We start from the raw sequence: 20701 nt of genomic DNA, 5'->3' as shown, positions 1-20701 counted from the left end.
ACACAGCAGGTTATCAAGAAGCACTTTGCCTTTCTGCTGTCCCTGATCCCAGATGGGACCAGATCATGGCAAGAAACTCAAATCTAACTCCCTCCTTCACTAAAAGCCAACCACATAGAAATGGCTATTCAAAAGGTGTTGATATTGGTGGTGCCACAGCATGACCACATCCTTTAGACTGAAATACATAAAATAAAAATAAAAAACAAAGAGTCAATTATATCAATCTCAGTACTTGATACTTTATTTTAATAACCTCTGGAGGGCTGAAAAGTATAATTGACCTTTTGAACAGAGAACAGAAGCAGCAAGAAGAAATATTGCACGGCATTATGCCTGATGCTCTTACTATTTTGCCAATCCATGAAGCTAACAATAAAAATAACAAGAAATACATATGAAAGAATATTTTCACTAGTAACTGCAATCAAAACAGACAAAGAAGAAAATATAGTTTAATCTTTTAGATGCTGACATTAAAATTTGGATGCACAAGCATTGCTAGTCAATCTGCTACAAAGATCTGCACATCACAAATAGAACGTTGAGTAATTTCAAACCAGACATCCTTTATTGGTGTAGTAACAGCAAGACATCTACATGTAAAACTGTAACACAAAGAACACATGTTCTTTAAGATTTTAAATAGAAGAATGACTGAGGTACATTCACTTGGCACAGTAGTATTTATAACAAATGCCTATTTATAGTGTATACTGCAGTGTTGCAATGTTTGCAAACATATCTGATTATGAGTTTACTTGATCAGGGATGACTTGGGGTTAAACAACTTGTGATAAATGTTTATTATGATAATGTCATAGAAATGGAATAATGAAATTAAACAAATACAAAGTAATAAGGATTTATACTCAGCCCTCTTTCTCAGAACCAATGCTACAAAAGAAACTTTCCATATCTAGTACATAGGCTGAAAGCTTCATTTTTCAATGAAAGGAAGCCCATCACAATAAGTTATGTATATTTTCTACTATGATAGTTAGCAATACTTTAATCAAAATAGCACCAGACAGCAGTGAAACAAGTTGCAAACTGCCCACCATATTAATATTGATTCATGATAGAGGGAAAAGGCCTTATATTTTATGGAATGATAATTCTCAATTAAAGCAAATGCATATTTAATTGATACTTATTTATTAATTGAAAGGAAAAGGGACTGCTACTAAACAACTCCAAGCATTTTGTATAATGCTCTATCACTTTTGCTAATCGATCATCCTTGTTAATATTAATCATTAAAGCATGGATCACAAGATACATCTTGACAGGTGCAGTCATGGCTGCCTGGTTGAAAGACTTGTTTTCTAATGCAGTTTCAGTGTCTTCTACTATAGCCCTGGGTTGACCAAAGCCTTGTGAGCAGATTTCATAGATAGAAACTAAAAGATCTGAGTGTGTATGTATGTTCATATATATATATATATATATATATATATATATATATATATATATAAATTAACAGAATGAAATAAAAAATCCAAGGCTGCGGAAGTTTTCAGAACATTTATAAAGAGGTCTTACAGCTGTTTCCGGGATATTCTATATATCCCTTCAGAGACGGTGCGGGAAAATGTTTAAGTAACAGTTATTCTAGATATGAAATACGGAGGGAAACACAATCTTTCAGGATGATAATGCACTAATTCAAACAGCTAAAGCTGTTACTGAATGGCACAAGGAACATTCTGGTGAAGTTGAACATCTTATCTGGCCACCACAGTCGCCACATCTCAATATTATTGAACATTTATGGTGCATTTTAGAAAAACAAGGAGTTGATATCCTCCACCATCATCACTACAAGAACTGGAGACTGTTTTAGCTAAAGAATGGACAAAAATTCCTTTTATATATATACTAGCAGTATAACCAGACGTTGTCCGGGGGTGAGTTATTACGTCATCTACGATAAGTCTTGCTAGGTGAAAATTATCTAAAAAAGAAGGCCTTACAATGAAAAAACCCTTATGATGTAAATATGTTCATAATTCAAAAGACGATGAAATTAATATGGAAAGTCTGAAGGCTGTTTTGTGTAACGTTATTAAGTGTACGTAAATTTCATCCGTCTAATTGGCTATACAAATGCTTGTGCAAAGCAACTTTTTGCACTGCCTTGATTATACATAGCAGGGTAATTCCTTTTCGTAGGAGGTAGGACGGCAATTTTTGATGAAGCAATTGCTGGCGATCTGTTGCTACACAGTTCTGCCAGAATTCTATGAGATTGGGCAGTAGATGATGATGCACAGTTTTGCATTATGTTCAAAGTAACTTCTGGAATGTGGTGAATTGCTGCAGTCTGTTGCTGTCTTTTTAAACCGGTTGCTTTCTTTCCCCAGCAAGCTCTCTTGTTTGGAGGTATAATCTATGTACATATTAAACAGAACAACAAAAGTTATAACAGATGGGAGGGTCGGTAGTTTTCACATTTCGGTGATTTTTCAGATTAACACCCGCACGATTACATAACCCTAACCCTCATCGTAACCTTGACCCAAAAACTGTAACCAACACCCGAGTGAAAATCGTGCGGGTGTTAATCTGAATAATAATAATAATGACCTCTGCAGATCAAACTCCCAACCCACAACAAAGTCTTAAGTGTATATACATATGGGCAACACACACACACACTAAATTAAAAAAATGACAGGTATTTGTATGTATGTGTGTATTAATGTGTATTCTGTGTCTATATATGGTAGTAAGTAAATGCGTTTTAAGAAAGATATTAAAAAAATTCAGTTTGTAAGGAATAAATGTTTGACTGTCGATCGTATTTGGAAGAGAATGACAGATATTTATATGTATGAGTGTGTGAGTTCAAATTCCACCGAAGTTGACTTTGCCTTTCATCCTTTCGGGGTCTAAAAAATAAGTACCAGTTGAACACAGGGGTCAATATAATCGACTATTCTCCACCTGCCCGAAGCCGCCGTTGTGTGAAAAATTAAAAATAATAATAATAATGACCTCTGCCGATCAAACTCCCAACCCACAACTAAGTCTTAAGTGTATACATATATGGGCAACACACACACTAAATAAAAAAGATGTTAGTAATTAAAAGTGTTTTAAAAAAGATTGTTAAATTTTCAGATTAACACCCGTATGATTTTCACTACAGTGTTAGGGTTAGGTAGGTAATGATGCGGGTGTTAATCTCAAGATTTACGAAAAGATTTTCAAAAAAGACTCAGTTTGTAGGGAATAAATGTTTGTTAATCGTATTTGAGAAAGATGTCTCGCTGGTAAATGACGGTGTTAGAAATGGAAAGTAAACTTATAATTCCCGCCAATTAGAATGAGGTCATTGGTAACCATAGGTACATATATATGTGTGTATTTACGTATGATTGTCAGTGTGTCTGTTTATTTGATTCTCCCTCTCCTTCGTTTGTCTGTCATTACAGTATCAAAATGTGATTTGATACTGAAATAGTTTTTTTTTTCTCCTTCCTTTCTTTTTGTATTTGTTGTTGAAGTTTTCGTAAAGGTTCGTAAGAGGAAGTAGGAGTTGAAAGGATTTGTATTAGAAAGAGGAAATTAGATTTTATTACGGAGAAAATGTTTACTGCTGTAGTTTTATGGATTTTATTCATTATTACGAAATTTTTGGAGTGAAAAAATGACGCAGTGACCTAACAAATTGTATTTAGAATATTAATTGCGAGTGTTTAATCGAAGAAATTTTGAATTGTGTAAATGTATGAATTTTAAACATACACACACACACAGAGTAGATTTGCCTTTTATAATATAGATACATATACACAGACACACACATATATATATATATATATATATATATATATATATATATGAGAGAGAGAAGATAAGAAATGGAGCAATAATTAACAATGAGAAGTGGATCACTGGTGTTTAAAAGTCGTTGTTTAATTGTATTTGGGACCATTTACAGCTGTTTCTATTTATCAAATCAGAGTAAATTTACATTTACCTCTTATGTTTAATAACTAACCAAACTATCTATTTTAATCTACGTAGTACACTAGGGAATTAATTCCATATAATAAATTCACTTGAAAGCTAGACTACTGACACACTTACATGTTATAATTTCTATTGATTTTAATAATTTTTATGTAGTTTTCAACTCTGTTTACTATTCCTTTACATAGCCCATATGTATACACTATGTCATACAAACGTTAAATAGCATCCTTAGTTTTTAACAAGGGCTTCCTTTGTAATCTTAAACTAACTTAGAAGTCACAAATTACCGTTACTTATTACTAATAACAACACCGGATATCCCTACCAGGTATAACTCCTTCAACCAACACTGCCAGTCAAATAGCCACTGTCCCCACTTACTGCCACACGCATCTAATGAAGGAATCTACAAACATGTGGAACTACACAAGTCACTAAAATGTAAGCCTAAAGATTTAACGAACTCTTTCTTTTTCTTTGCCTTTCTTTTCCCTCTAATCATTCTGAAGATGTTTATTAAATGTAAATTTACTGATTTGATGAACAGAAACAGCTGTAAATGGTCCCAAATACAATTAAACAACGACTTTTAAACACCAATGATCCACTTCTCACTGTTAATTATTGCTCCATTTCTTATCGTTTCTATATATTAAACCACGGTTTTACCTTTAAATTACCTACTACCATATACCTTATAACTAGGACTATACATAGTGAGTTAATACACCAGGAGTGCTTACAGATACGTCTATCACTTAGATGGTTGCATAACCTCTAACTTATATCTTGTTTATATATATATATATATTTAGATGTGTGTACATTTGTATCATCATCATTTAAAGTCCGCTTATATTTAGATACGTGTGCATGTATATGTGGCTATCGGACGCCGACGAATGGAAATAACCCTGAAATCTGGATCCGTTCGTGCTGCAGATGTTGGTGAGAGGGATAACTACCCTTGGCAAACAGGACACAGTCGTGTGTCGATAAGCCAGCTGGAGGAGATGTCCTCCTGGGGCTAAAAGCAACAGTAACATCCACCCCTAGGGGTCAGCCACACTTAAGTGGCAATATGCTACACTTTATCGTGCAGTTACTGTTAATACTTCATTTAGAGAATTAACATTGCTATATATATATATATATATATATATATATATATATCGTCGTCGTTTAACGTCTGCTTTCCATGCTAGCATGGGTTGGATGATTTGACTGAGGACCGGTGAAACCAGATGGCTACACCAGGCTCCAATCTGATTTGGCAGAGTTTATATATGTATATTTAGATATTTGTGCATGTGTGTGTGTGTGTGTACATATATATTTAGATATGTGTGCATGTGTGTATATATATATATATATATATATATATATATATATATATATATTTAGATGTGCGTGTGTGTGTGTGTACATTTATCTATATTCACATATGTATGCACCAATACATGTATATATATATCATCATCATCGTTTAACGTCCGCTTTCCATGCTAGCATGGGTTGGACGATTTGGCTGAGGACTGGTGAAACCGGATGGCAACACCAGGCTCCAGTCTGATTTGGCAGAGTTTCTACAGCTGGATGCCCTTCCTAACGCCAACCACTCAGAGAGTGTAGTGGGTGCTTTTACGTGTCACCCGCACGAAAACGGCCACGCTCGAAATGGTGTCTTTTATGTGCCACCCGCACAAGCCAGTCCAGGGGCACTGGCAACGATCTCGCTCAAAAATCCTATATTCATGTCTGTTCACTTATGAGTGTGTGTATAATTAAATATACATGTATATATGCACAAACAGAGTGTGTGCATGCAAAATTGTTCCACTTTTGAATTAACATCCTCCTTCCACATTGACATGGTTAACAAACTCTTCCGATACTGATGTAATTAGGTGCATTTATATTCCAAATACACGGAAGCACAAAAGTGTGCGTGTGTGCACACGTGAATATATATTAAGATATGTATGTGCGTGTGCACTATGTATCTATACTATAATGGGAAAAGCCGCTTATTAATTAGGTATGCTTGGAGGCGCAATGGCCCAGTAGTTAGGGCAGCAGACTCGCGGTCATAGGATCGCGGTTTCGATTCCCAGACCGGGCGTTGTGAGTGTTTAATGAGCGAAAACACCTAAAGCTCCACGAGGCTCCAGCAGAGGATGGTGGCGAACCCTGCTGTACTCTTTCACAACTTTCTCTCACTCTTACTTCCTGTTTCTGTTGTGCCTGTAATTCAAAGGGTCAGCCTTGTCACGCTGTGCCAAGCTGAATATCCCCAAGAACCACGTTAAGGGTACACGTGTCTGTGGAGTGCTCAGCCTCTTGCGCATTAATTTCACGAGCAGGCTGTTCCGTTGATCGGATCAACTGGAACCCTCAATGTCGTAAGCGACGGAGTGCCAACAAAATTAGGTATGCAACAATTACTAAAAGTACTAAAAGGAAGCAATTAATGGGTTGACCGTCTGGAAATATTTTTTATAAATTCCTGTTCTAAGAAATTTCCTATAATTTCGATTACTCAAGTTTTTTGAATTTTTTGAACTCCAATTTCTCGCAAATTTAAATATTCACTGCATCCAATTCACAAATTCAAATATTCATTGCATTCACTGCAGAGTATTCCATTCTCATTTGCAAAGTCTCTCATTTTCTCTAAAGTTTTCATTTATTATTTGGAAAACCAACAGTTTATTCTATTAATGTATACGTAATTTATTAATTTATTGGATGCACTCTGTACCACTAAACCAATATGCACACAAACAAGTTGCATGAGCGACTTCAACAGCGACACACTTGCGCACACACACATACACACAAACGAAAGGCAATGAATGTGTGTGTGTGTGTTTGCTGTTCACTGACACAATTTCATGCTGCATTACTTTTGCAAAGTTTTGTCAATGAACAGGTTGTGGTTTCAAAAGAAAATATTTTGACACAAATGAAATTCTAATGTTGAAGTGAAACTGGTACTACTTAAATACAGAGGTCCCTTAATGGTATTACTTAAATACAGGTGTTACATACAAAACATTTTAAATGTATGCTGTGTGGACATGTAATGAAACCCTAACCAACCCTAAAACTAACCCTCCCCTTCATATTGTTACATAGATGCATTGGGACCTCTGTATTTAAGTAGTGCCATGAAATTAACGGTTTCTGTGTGTTCTTGAATGGCTTACAAACATCTATGCTGTAACTGTTTTTGTTTCAGCACATGATCTCAGATCAAGTCACTTGCTATGCAAGTACATCTCTGCAATCTTTATAAATCACTGTGGATAAATGCCAGCAACGACCTTCTCAGGCTCTCCAATATTTTAATTGCTAAACAGAAACAATTGAGGGCAGGGAGTGGGGTTGTAAAAAATTCTTAATTTTTCAAATTTTCTTTTTTATGGCATATGAAAACTTTAGAACAGTGCTTTTTGGGTGCCAGTCACATAGCACTGGCATCAGCAAATGTAAATAATAAAGAGATCAATTACCTTTCCTAACATTGTGCCTTTGTCTCGAATCCGTTTGGTCAGGGCTCTGGTGTCAATACCTGTGAAAAGAAAAAAATCTTAGGACAGACTCTTAAAAAAAGGCACACTGGACAATGTAATCTGGGTCACACCTTTCCTGAAGATGAGAATGGGTGGTCTCAGCTTGAATGCATTTAATATATACTATATTACAGCCGACTTAGGCAGTGGGTGCAAACTATATAATATATATATATATATGAAAGAACAGCTTTCCTTGTTCAAGTTTTATCTTTTTTTATACATTTTTCAGATTTTGCTTAAGCAAAAGAAATACCATAGAATGAGTTGGAACCCTAAAGCCTGCTTGCTACATCCTTCTCCCCTTTTCCCGTCGCCTCTCCTTGTCAATGGTCCTTCGCCATGTGGTTTTAGGGCATTCTGCTGTTCTTTTCCCCCTCAGGCTGCCACTTTAGTGCAACTATACAATCGCTTTTTCAATCTTTTCTGAGGATATGCCTAATTCAGCTCCAGTGTCTGCGTCTTATTTCGTCACTGACCCTGTTGAAGCCCATTCTTGTTTCAATTGTGTCATTTTGTAGTCTTTGCAACCACTTGATGTTGAGTATTCTCTTTTAGCATGTGAATTAGAAGCTGTCCATTGTTTTTTCTTCACTGTTTGTCACTTTCCAGTTTTCACATCTAGTACTTGTGCATAAATATTTAATCATACCAAAGAGCCTTAACTGCAATTTCAATCATCAGCATCATCATGATCACTTAATGTCCATTTTCCATGCTGGCATAGGTTAGATGGTTTGACTGGAGCTGGTAAGCTGAAGAGCTGCACCAGGCTCCAGACATCTGTTTTGGCTTGGTTTCTATGGCTGGATGCCCTCCCTAACACCAACCAAGTTACAGAGTGTACTGAGTGCTTTTATGCGTCACCAGCAAGGGTACCTTTAACGTGTCACTATCACAAGCATCTTTTACATGTCACTGGTTCTAGCCATGACCAGGATCTCACTTAGCTTGATACATCTTCTCAAGCACAGCAAATCACCAGAAGCCTTGGTCACTGGTTATCACTTCCATGAAACTCAACAACCAAAGCTCATATTTCACCACCTCATCCTGCTTCTTCTTGGGTCTACCTTTCCCACAGATTCCCTCTACAATTAGACATCAGTACATCCTCCTTCCCACCTCTGTAAGATGATGCTGGGTATATAGTGAGTTGAGCAGATCAGAAAATGGCAAATGATATACTAGAAATATTTGAAATGAGAATCAAACATTTGATTCCATTAACCATCTTTGTCAATATGACTAGCATCTGTATCACACTGTTATAAGAATGATTTCTTTCATCAATGCATAAAAAACCACTGCCTTTCTTTTAAGATTGTAGTCTATGGTTGGCATAGTTGACAAAATTGTTAAATTGTTATATATATGTATACATTTATATATATATATATATATATCTTTCATCAACAAACAATATATTTCGGTGTAAATATACTAATTTCTTTTAACTAGAAGCGGAGGAAAGAAAACAGAATAAAAATGAGATAGAGAAATACAAAGAGAAGATAGAAAAAGTGATGCATTTAGACAAAGGTTTAAAGAAAGAGAAAAAACAGTATACAAACTTTGATCATGAAACTAATTATTTATATAGAAAATGAAACAAAAATTACCACAAATAGCTGGGATAGATTCTTCAGCCAACCAATCTGATAGAGAACGAACTGCATTCCAATGGCTGTAGTCATCACTAAGGGCACCAATAATCAAGGCAGATGCATGTATTTTAGCTGACTCAAACCAGAGTGGAAGGCCATTCTTGTCTTTTTTCTGACTTGGGATTCCATAATTACCAATTAGTGGGTATGTAAGAATTAAGATCTGAGATTTGTAAGATGGATCTGTTAAAGATTCTGGATAACCAACCATGCCAGTTTGGAAGACTGTAAAAAAAAAAAAAAATTCTTTTTAATTAAAATATCTTAAAAATAAATGTGTGTGTGAGTGCACACATGCACACTTTTATAAATCCTCTTTTCATTGTACACAAGTTGAACACTCAGATGGTAACTCAGCACTAAAAATGTTTTTCTTTATTTATTTGCATTTTAAATTTGTTTCTATAACTTCAAGTTAAATAAGCTTTATCTAAACCTCAGGGTGGGGTTTTGGATATAAATGAAAAATGTTTAAAGTTACATAATTTTAGGATTTCTCAGATTCATAAACTCATCAAAAATTATTCTTATCGTTTTAATAATAAAATTGTCAAAATGGTATCCATACAGCTACTTTGTGTACTTAAAATGGTAAACCCATTAATATACTGCTTCCAGGATGTAGCAAAACAAGGCCTATAACAGCATCTGAAAAATCTCCAGAAGACTAATTAATTAACTGGTTAACCTTTAACCAATCTGAAACTGCCTCTGGTTTTATGATAGAAACTTCTTGTTATAAAGTGATCTAAATTAAAACTCACCAAAATTTCATGCTAATTTATGTTTCAAACACCAGCTTACTTTTACTAAATTCTTCATTAACTAATGGGTTAAGATAGTCTAACCCACTAAAAATTTCTTTGTATGCTAATAAACGTTTATAAAATACCAACCCTCATGTTCTTTGTTTTGTCTTTGCATCAGAATCTAAGTCAATTTGTGCTGCATTTCCAAATAAGGAAAATTAAAGTTAGATCCATTACAGTTGTTTATGACCTGATTAATAAATTATCCTGTATGATTGTCCAATTTAACACAACTATAATATTTTAGCATTTTAGGCATTGATTTCAAAAGCCTCTTCCTTACATCCTCATTTTATATTTCCATTAGAAATGATGAACATCAAAACAAATGAAATGGAAAATGACAAATTTAAATTCTTTGTAGACTACTTTTATATATCCTTGGGCCTCACAGAGGCAATGACTAGTGACCGAGACCTTTGACAATATGCTGTACTTGAGAAGACTCGTCAAGCCAAGTGACATCGTAGTCATGGTCAATGCTAGTGTCATGTAACTGACATGTAAAAAAAAACACCTTTTGGAATATTGGGCCTCACGGAGGTAAGGTGGCTGATACTGGTGACATGTGAAAAGCACCTTTTGAGTGTTGGGCCTCACAGAGGCAATGACAAATGACTGAGACCTTTGACATTATGCTGTGCTTGAGAAGACCCATAAAGCCAAGTGAAATCATAGTTGTGGCAGATACTGGTGTCGTGCAAATAACACCTGTGCCGGTGGCACATAAAAGCATCCATTACACTCTCAGAGAAGTTGGTGTTAGGAAACCATGCCAAATCAGACTGTAGTCTAGTGTAGCCTTCCAGCTTGCCAGCCCTGATCAAACAGCATGGACAATGGATGTTAAATGATGATGATGATGATGTTCATTGCATGAAATTTTAACCTTTATGACATCGTGTATACATGTACATGTATCTGTGCAAATATTTATATCCTGTATGCTTTACATGAAAAAGGGCTGAGCTTACAAGTGGTGAAATTTACTGTCATTTTTTCCAATAAACCATCCACAGGCTCTGTGCTTTCAAAGACATATGGAATAAGAGACCCCTTACTTGACAACCAGGGAAGGTTTATTGACAGAGAGGGCATTCTGCTGTAAAATAATGCCTCAATAATACATATTTGTCTAATCCATGCTAGCACAGAAAAATAAACAAAATGAACAGACTTTTTATATATATCTACATGATGTTTGTTGCATGAAATTTCTACTTCCATTTTGCATTTATGGGAATATGCAATTAAAATCTGTTTGAAATTTATACTAAAGAAATGATACACATGCTGCCATTTTGGGCCAATGGTTAAAATTTTAAATTCTGTACTCTAAGCTGCTAGAGTATGTAGTTTTAGTTGGCAGCAAAAAAGAATAACGGCAAAGGGAACGAAAAGCAACTAAATCAAATACTACTAGGACCAAAAAGTTGAGCTCAATGTTTGCATGTGAACTTAAATGAAGAAGAAATGAATGATTCTGCCAAACAAGGCAGGCTGATGAGGTTCTTTCAAGCAGAGAATCATCATTTTGCTGAGATTCCAGAGTAAAGAGATGGAACACTAAGACAGCTCTCTCAAGTAGAGAAAAACCATTTGGGAACTGAAATCCAAGAGGAAACTGGAAAACCTACTATATTTATAAGCTCACCCTGCATGTGAAACAGAGTGAAGCCAAATACCCAGGTTTACACAAATGGTTCAAAACTGTATGTTAAGTTCCATTATGGCAGTGAACCAAAGAAATTAAAGGACAGCTGTTAAGCTGCTGTTTACCATCAGGCAAAGTTGACAAAGAAAATCAATATTAAACATAAAATTAATCAATCAATAGGCACAGGTATGGCTGTGTAGTTAAAGAAGTTTGCTGCCAAATCAAATGATTTGAGGTTCAGTTCCTTTGTGCAGCAACTTGTGCAAGTGATAGCCCCAGGTCAGCCAAAGCCTTGCGATTGGATCTGGTAAAGAAAAATTGAAAGAAAGCCATCAAACAGAATTTGTCCAGGCAGATATTCTACGGTTGGATGCTCTTCTTGTCACCAATCCTCAAATGTTTCCAAGCAAAGTAATACTGCCACATGGCCAGACATGTTTTCATGGAAGATTGGAAATGAAGGATACTGCTTGTATGACAGTGATGCTCATTTACAACTACTGTACAATATCAAGACAAGGAGACACAAACAAGCACACACATGTACAACAAGTTTCTTTCAGTTTCTTTTCACCAAAACCACTCACAAAGCTGGTCAGCTCATGACTACAGTAGAAAACACTTATCCAAGGTACAAGTGGGACTGAACTGGAAACCATGTAGTTAGGAAGCAAACTTCTTAACCATACAGCTGTGTCTTAAAAGGCAACAGAATACACCTGAATACTCTCAACAAAATTCTATGATGAGCATGTAGCACTCCTCAGTGAAGTTACCAAAGGTCGTTCAAAGCCTGATGCCACAGAAAGCAAAGGGAACTTATGGAATTATGCTGGATATCTAGAGGCAAGACACCATTAAGATAATTAGTCGTAAACTCTACTGCAGACCTATAATACAGAATAGTATCAGACATCACCACCTCCACCACCACTACCTCAAGTATCTGTTATGTAACTTGTGTCTTTCTGTAAAGTAAAATGAAATAAATGACGTAAACTGATTAAGAACATCTAAAATTAGATGTGCCTTGTCTGGAAATTATCTTCTAACAAGTTCACATTTGTAATTCTAATGTTTACTTTTCAATGTGATCATGAAAATTCCCCACAAAACTCCTACAGGAGAGATAAGTCAACACAGGAACCTCACATAAATCATAACAGGCCTTCATAAATAAGAAATAACATCTTAGATAATGTAGTCCTAGATATCCTTTAAGAAACAGCATAATCTAGATCAGGGTTGAGCTGACCTAAGACAATAGCAATGACAAGGCATTTGGTTTGTTTGAAGAGTGAAGTTAGATTTGCGGAAGGAGATATAGTAAGTTTGACATAGAATTGTCAGTATCCTTTATTACACATTTGTCCAATCAAATGTCCCAAAAATGAAAGGATGTTAAATCCATGATAATGGCAGTTTGTTTTAGATAGCTCTTTATCAATGAGAACAGGATGTACTTAGCTACCAACTTATCCAAAATGTAATTTAAGATAGTGTAGTATGAATTGAAAATTTGGCTGCTATCTTGAGCAGATCTAATATAAGGTACCATTAGAAAAAGACAGCATAACAGTTGGAATGTCATTCATATGTCAGCCTGATCAGAATTGATATGGAGCAAAATATCAATAAGGTACCATAACCTACATTTTATAGTGAACTGTACAGAAGACACAAGCACAGTAAAATTAAAGATGTATTTGTGGATAACGTTCACTATTATAGACAATGAAATCCACACACACAAACCCACAGAAAAAAAAACTTGTGTTGAACATACACTAACTTTAGTAGTAGTACAAAGTTTGAAAAAAATTCTTCACAAAGAAATGAAAAGCAAAGTCAGATTAGACCTAAATTAGATGCTTAGAGTCAGGTCAACTCTGAACTGACCCGTGATCAAAGGCGCCTTTACTGTAGTAAAGACGAAAGGGAAGTTTGGCTGTTATTTTTAGCAAGTGGCGCACCTACCCGGAGGCTTCGTCTTTGGCTCAAGTATAATGATATTGCTAAGCCATGCCCAACATCTTATTTATTAATTTATCCGAAGGATGCTCCTACTCTTTTACACATGACATACAACTGATCTTTTTTAATAAACGGAATTGAACTCGACATTTTTAACCTATACTACCCAATATTGTAAATCCTAAATGTGAAAGACTTAAAAACCGAAATACAACGTGGGCCTCGAAGGTTGCAGGTTATATAACGAAGTCTACCAAATCATAGATACATGCTTACATTTTACAATATTACAACTTAATTTAAAAGGTTGTATTTTTATTAATATTTATACTTTAATAAAATAGTGATTCATCAATATACAACACCTGTGTTGAGCAATTCTGACACAGGAGATAGAAAGTGAGTCACAGTGAGATCATGCTCCAGGTTTGCAGATAGTGATGATGAGAGCTGTTCATATATAAATCGAATTCGAACAGAACTTTAATTGAATATTAAGCATATTTAAAATTATTGCCTAACTTAATTTTTAAACCAATCTCCCTTTCAAGTTCTTTTCCGAAATAAAATTACGTTTATAACTAAAAGAATAATTAAATAATTTCAATTAACAAATTCTTATATAAGGATGTTGACTTTCATGTCTGTCGATTAAAAGTGCAATAGCGACTATAAAAATAGTCAATACATAGAATACAACGGCACTTATCTAACAAACTAGCAGCAACACATCTAAATTAAATGCTTCTTAAACGAGAACATTGCCGTTAATCGCAAAATGAAGAGAAAAGACGCAGAAAATAGATATATTGCTATCATTCTGATGTATTTTTAGTTTTCCATACTTCAAATTGATATGCAACACGTATGGTGTTTTGTGAAAGTAAAAAGAATAAAGATTACAAATAAAACTCGTGCGCTTTTCTTGACGCTTAGCACAACGTTGAGACGTCTATAAAATCCACAAACCTAAATGTGGTCCTTGCTAGAAATAACAAACCTTACTCAAATCGACCAAAGGAACATAGGACAACGTAGTATTACATATTGTCCATCTGGACCTTAAAAACACCTTAAAAAAGAGTTGACCTGAGAAAACAACTAATTATTGTTTAATTTTGGAACACAAAGACCAACAACCACTATCTACACACCACACAGAAAAACAGAAGACGATTTGCGTAACATATATGTTCATATATATTTAAAATATATATAACCACACTATCAAATTGTTGGTACCTTGCAATGCAAACTGACACAAATCACGCATCAAATACTAAGAGCTTTAAAAAAGAAAAAGGAGAAAGTATTAATTATCAATTCTTTAAATGACTTCTGTTTTTTTATATACACACCACGCCATCCAACACATGCCTTCAGTATAAAGCCACGATTGAGACTTACTGTACACAATATAAACACTAAATCACAATTAGCCATAAAATCATACGAGAAATATAGTTTATCGTATATTACAACTCATTTATCCATCTTTATTTTTATATTATATATATATATATATATACATATACATATAGAACATGGGGACACACTACTGATTGAAGGCTGTTGTCGGCCATTGTATTAGGTCGCTAAAAACAACAGCCAAATTTTACTCAAATCATCCTGGGGAAAGGAGAGAATAGATAACAGAGTTCTCTACATTCTAAAACATTGCCAAATTCAGAACTACAAAAAAAATTAAAAAGCTGAGTTTTGTGACATTCGATGACTATTATTTTTATGTATATTAGCAAAATAGGGAAAGCGTTATAGCCTATCCACATCAATGAATACCCACGATGAACAAACAATTTGTGTATGCATGTACATATAATCCATACAGAAATTTAAAGTCGTAAAGAAAATAATTAGTTGAGACTTTTACGCTCCTCATCACTACGAAGAGAATTATAAAAATTGTTTTCTAACGATTAAGCAAAATAGATTGTTAGAGTTTTCTAGACACTGCTTACTTAAAGCACGTGTCTGTTTCACTATATTAAGCGCACTGCGTACGTATAAGTGTGTGTGTGTAAATATATATAGATACAGACCAGGTGAATTTTAAAAATATTTTGACAGTAAATATACTTTAAAGGTTAACTTTGTAAGTTTCTTCGTCTTTTTTTCTTTTGTTGTTGTATAGTAATATATTGTAATGTAAATCTAACAATTTTTAAATATTATTATATATTAGAAATCTTTGTTTCAGCATTTCACAACCGCTTGCTTTTCCTATATATATATATATATATATATATATATATATATATGGTTTATGCAATAATAAAAACGGATACAAAAATAAAAAACACTCAACCAGTGGCTGACTGAAATTAATTGGAAAAATCATCTAGATCAGAACTTTCGGTAATAGATATTAATCTTTACGGTAAAGTGAAAAAGAATTCCCGCCAGAGTTGAACTAGCTTTTCATTCATCCTGAAGGTGAAAAGTGTTTTGATTTTAAGAAAATAGAACAAGTATTCGTAATTAGCTGTTTTAACTATATATTATATACAATACTACAAAGTTTCCTGCCACTATTATCCAAAAGACGAAAAAAAAAAAAAAAAATGAAGGATGACTGATACATGAACAAAATAATGATTAAAATAGGAGCAACTAATGAACTATGCCAAGTGCTCAATTGAAAAAAACAGATTAGTCTTTGATTAAATGTTATAATTCTATTTAAAATCTTTTAATTTCCCCGCTATTTTATCCTTATTTAATTAAATGTGTACCTGCACGCGTGCGTCCGTGCCGGAATTTTAACTAGTTTTTTTTTTTCAGCACAGTGACAGAAATTTAGTGAAGAAAAAATACAATTGTCAGAATTTCTTCTTGCCTTTCCGCCAAGAGCGTTTAGCAACATATGTTAATTCCATTTCGTTATATTGGTTGGACAGAAGACGACTATTTCAAGCTAGAAAAATATGACTGCATGACGTTCATGCCATTTCCACAAAATATTACGTAAACGATAATAAAGAAGCACCTTTTTATTAATAATGACGTATTAATTAATAGTATAATCCAATTAAGAAAAACCAAATAAAAGAAAAAATACACACATCATACATATTAGTAATTAATACAATTAAAACTTAGAGTAATTAAGAGATAATTTTATACAATACGAAAATATAAATTTAGAGATACTTGGTTTTAACAATTTCGACATATTTTAAAATGGAGAATAGAAAAATAGAATGATTCTAATCCATTTTCACTAACCCACTTCACCGGCAACGCTGACAGGATGGCCAAAAAGTTGGCCACTAAATCTGGAGCCATCTTCCAGAAACAACGTGGCTTTCTTCGGCATCTTGATAGAACCCATCTTCTGAAGTGAGGATGTAATAAATAACAAGGGGCATAATTGGCGCCTTATTTATAAGAGCACATGACATTCTTTAACGTATTATACACGCGACCTTATAAACTTTCCAGAAAATACATATTTTTAATGAATTTTTTTGCAAATATGCATCTAATATTGAAGATTACGATTATATTGAAATTTGATGTGAAAAGAAAAACGAACACGCACTGACACAATTCTTTTTTCGAAATTTCATGTTTCATTTAGAGATATGCGGTGTGTGTCAGTATATATATATATATATATATATACATATATATATATATATATATATGTTCGATTACACCAGTTTTCTTTTTCAAATTAAATTCTGTTATAATCGTAATCTATACACTCTGAAAGGAATTTGTAGCGAGTTTCAAAAAAAAAAAAAAGAAACCATATTTCTAAAAGAAACGAAGCTGACACGTATGAATTTTCCGAAACTCCCCACACTTAGGAAAAAAAAATCCGCATTAAATTCGATATAATCGTAATCTGCATCTTCTGAAGAGAATTTGTAGAAAACTTCATTTAATAACATCCATTTTTATGGAAGTTACGAGGAACAAAGTCGTGCGTAGGGAGACAGATTTGTGTAGGTATATCAAAGAAAATACACACATATATAGGCATACCTACACAACTGTACCCCACACCACACTTTTGTTTCCATGGTATTTTTGAAAAAGAATGGATATTTGAAATGAAGTTTTCTGCAAGTACTTTTCAGAGAGTGTACATTACGATTATATTGGAATTTACACATTAATACTAACACAAATTATTTTCAAAATCTTAAGTTTTATTTCGCAGATATATGTATGTGATGTATGTCAGTACATTTGTGTGCGCTCACCTTTGTTTTTTGTTTTTGCATTGAATTCCGATGTAATCGTAATGTACCCAATCTGAAAGGTATTTGCAGAAAATTTTGTAAATCCATTTTTATGAAAGATATGAGGAAACAAAGCCGAATCGTGAATATCCGAAAATCCTTGCCCCTTCCCCTACCCCACCGAAATTTTCACAACAAATTCCAATATAATCGTACGCATATATATATCTATATCTATATCTATATATATATATACACACACACACACACGCACGCACACACACACACACACAGACACACACACATATATATATATATATATATATATATGATTAATGTTTACATCTTAACCCGGAAATGAAAATTAAAAAAAAAACTGGAATGGGTGTAAAACAATGTGTAGGAAACGAATATGAAAAAAGAATGCGCGCAAAGCAACGGGAAGGTGGGGAGAGGACTTCGGAAAATTCACAAGATCCGAGTTTTTTCCCCCATAACTTTTAGGAAAATAGGTTTTTTTTTTCAATGAAATTTTATAGAAATACCTTTCAAACGACATGCATTACAATTATAAAGAAATTTGTGGGGAAAATCTTTTCCAATGAAGTGGGAAGAGGACTTCGGAAAATTCACAAAATCCGAGTTTTTCCCTCATAACTTTTAGGAAAATGAGTTTTTTTTCAATGAAATTTTATATAAATACCTTTGAAACGGCATACATTACGGCTATAAAGTAATTTGTGGGGAAAATCTTGCGGTGCGGAGAGGACTTACGGAAAATTTCCAAGATCCGAATTTTTCCTCTTTATATTCCGAAATCACATTCAACATTCTGCAGATACCCTGGGGTAGTACTACTACACTACGTTTATTTCTACCCATTTTCACTAACTTTTAGTGTTTTGGTTTCAAATTTTGTTTCATTTTCAATTATTTTTACGCTTTTAAATGAATTTGCAAAGATGCAAATATATGTTCCCAGATATTAACAAAATTTGAACAGGACCAAAAATTAACTCTACAGGCAGTAGCAGATGAATGCCTGAGGTTTATAAATCTAAGACATGACGCAGATAAAATTGTAGAAAAAGATTGCTCTCATTATTCGTGCGTGTCGACCGGTAACGGATATGAAAAAAAAAAAAATGTCAAGGCTGAATCCGGTCTACATTTTAAAAGTAACGGTCCGTTTAAAAGTATAAAATGTTTCAAGCATGGTAAGACAGATCATTAAAAAATCACACTGTAAAACAAAACCTAAAAACGGTTCAACAGGAAAAAAATCACGTAAACAGGTTATCGGTGACAAGAAATACGAACGAGCCTCAAAGGAAATTTGTGTATGTAAAAATGAACACAAACGTAAAGTTACAATTGGATACGGGCAGCGATATCTCGATAAGGGCAGTGATATCAGATACATGGGGAAAAAATCGGGAGACCTAGATTAAAAGCAACTTCGAAAATGGCACGCTTTCAGGAAAAAAATTACATTTTAAGGGTGAAATGATTAATGACGGTACATTTTGTGGGAAAACCTTAAAAGCCAAAGTTTTTGTGTTGAATAAAACGACAAATTTATTCGGAACAGAGTGGATGGAATTATTTAATTTATGGAACGTCCCCACCAATCGTTTCTGTAAAAATATGAATGGTTTTTCCGCCAGTACAAATAAGTCGTGAGACGAATTTAAAAAAAAAATATTAAAAAGACTTTTCCTGAAGTTCTGTCTGATGAATTAGATCTGTGCATCAAAACAAGGGTGAAGTTTGAAGTAAAAGAAAACGTCATACCGGTATTTAAACAAAAACGAACTGTACCATTTGCAGCGTTAGAACAGATGAACTTAGAGTTAGAGAGACTAGACAAAATTGGAGTTATCTAAAACGTGGAATATAGTCAATGGTCATCACCAACTGTGTACGTTAAGAAAAGGAATAATAAAAGAGAGTGTGCAATGATTTTTCAACTGGTTTAAACGAATGTCTTAAAACGTTCCACTGTCCGCTACCTACTCCGAAGGACATATTTGTGAAATTAAACGGTGGCAAGATATTTGTTGGGGTTTAGTTTGACTCTGCCTGAGATTTGAAACCAAATCCACCGGCTTGCTGCTTGTCAAAACGAGCGGGAAATCCTCCACACTAGATGATTGATGAGGAAATACTCCACCCCCTAGGACCTGTACTGGTCAAGGAAAGGTCAGTCCTTTGTTTAAGGTTTGATCATCAATATCTATAAAACACAAGATGTTTGTGTGTGTGTGTACGTGATGTGGGTTATGCACGTCCACAAATTAGCACGCATGTCGCTCCAATTTTAGGAGGACAATGTTCATGACCCTAGCTGTGTTTTTGTCAACTTTTTCTCACAGAGGCACCCGCATATAGCTGTAAAAATCGATAAACTTTTACCAATTTTGAAGTTTATTGACATGGCGAAGTCAAATCTGTGCGTACGCGCGTGAAGGAGAGAGAGAGCAAGAGAGAGTGAAAGAAAGAAAGAGAGGGAGAAAGAAAGAAAGAGAGAGAAAGAAAGAGAGAGAGAAAGAAAAAAGAGAGAAAAAAAGAAATAGTGTTTGTGACAAGGGAAGAAACAGTGTTTGCCAAGCGTCCAAAACAAAAAAAAATGAAAAAGTGGAAGAGGGAGACAAAGCGGCTAAGGAAAAAAAATTTCTCTCACCAAGACAGCGTCTAACAAAAAAAAAAAAAAAAAGGAACGAACAAGTGGAAGAGGGAGACAAAGCGTATTACGAAAGAAAATGTAGCTAAGGAAGACAGAGTAAAATGCATTTTTTTTCTTAAACATGAGATATAGTTTCAA

The 20701-nt window shown here is 34.3% G+C and overlaps 1 protein-coding gene across 4 annotated transcripts in view; it reads right to left on the bottom strand.

The window, feature by feature from the left end:
- Positions 1 to 17028, bottom strand: part of LOC106882594 (multifunctional protein CAD) — a 98756-nt gene extending 81728 nt beyond the window's left edge. For all 4 annotated transcript variants that reach the window (XM_014933327.3, XM_014933329.3, XM_014933328.3 and 1 more), the window contains exons 1-3: positions 16913 to 17028; positions 9182 to 9451; positions 7500 to 7558 (exon numbers count right to left, since the gene is read on the bottom strand). In XM_014933327.3, coding sequence (XP_014788813.1) covers positions 7500 to 7558; positions 9182 to 9451; positions 16913 to 17018 — 435 coding nt within the window. In that variant the 5' untranslated portion in view covers positions 17019 to 17028. The remainder of the gene's footprint in view (positions 1 to 7499; positions 7559 to 9181; positions 9452 to 16912) is intronic.
- Positions 17029 to 20701: the final 3673 nt, after the last annotated feature.

This window comes from Octopus bimaculoides, chromosome 4 (assembly GCF_046866305.1).
Source record: "Octopus bimaculoides isolate indiv1 chromosome 4, ASM4686630v1, whole genome shotgun sequence".
NCBI lineage: Eukaryota > Metazoa > Mollusca > Cephalopoda > Octopoda > Octopodidae > Octopus > Octopus bimaculoides.
Note: the sequence above shows the minus strand (reverse complement) of the source record. Positions and strands in the feature narration are given on the sequence as shown.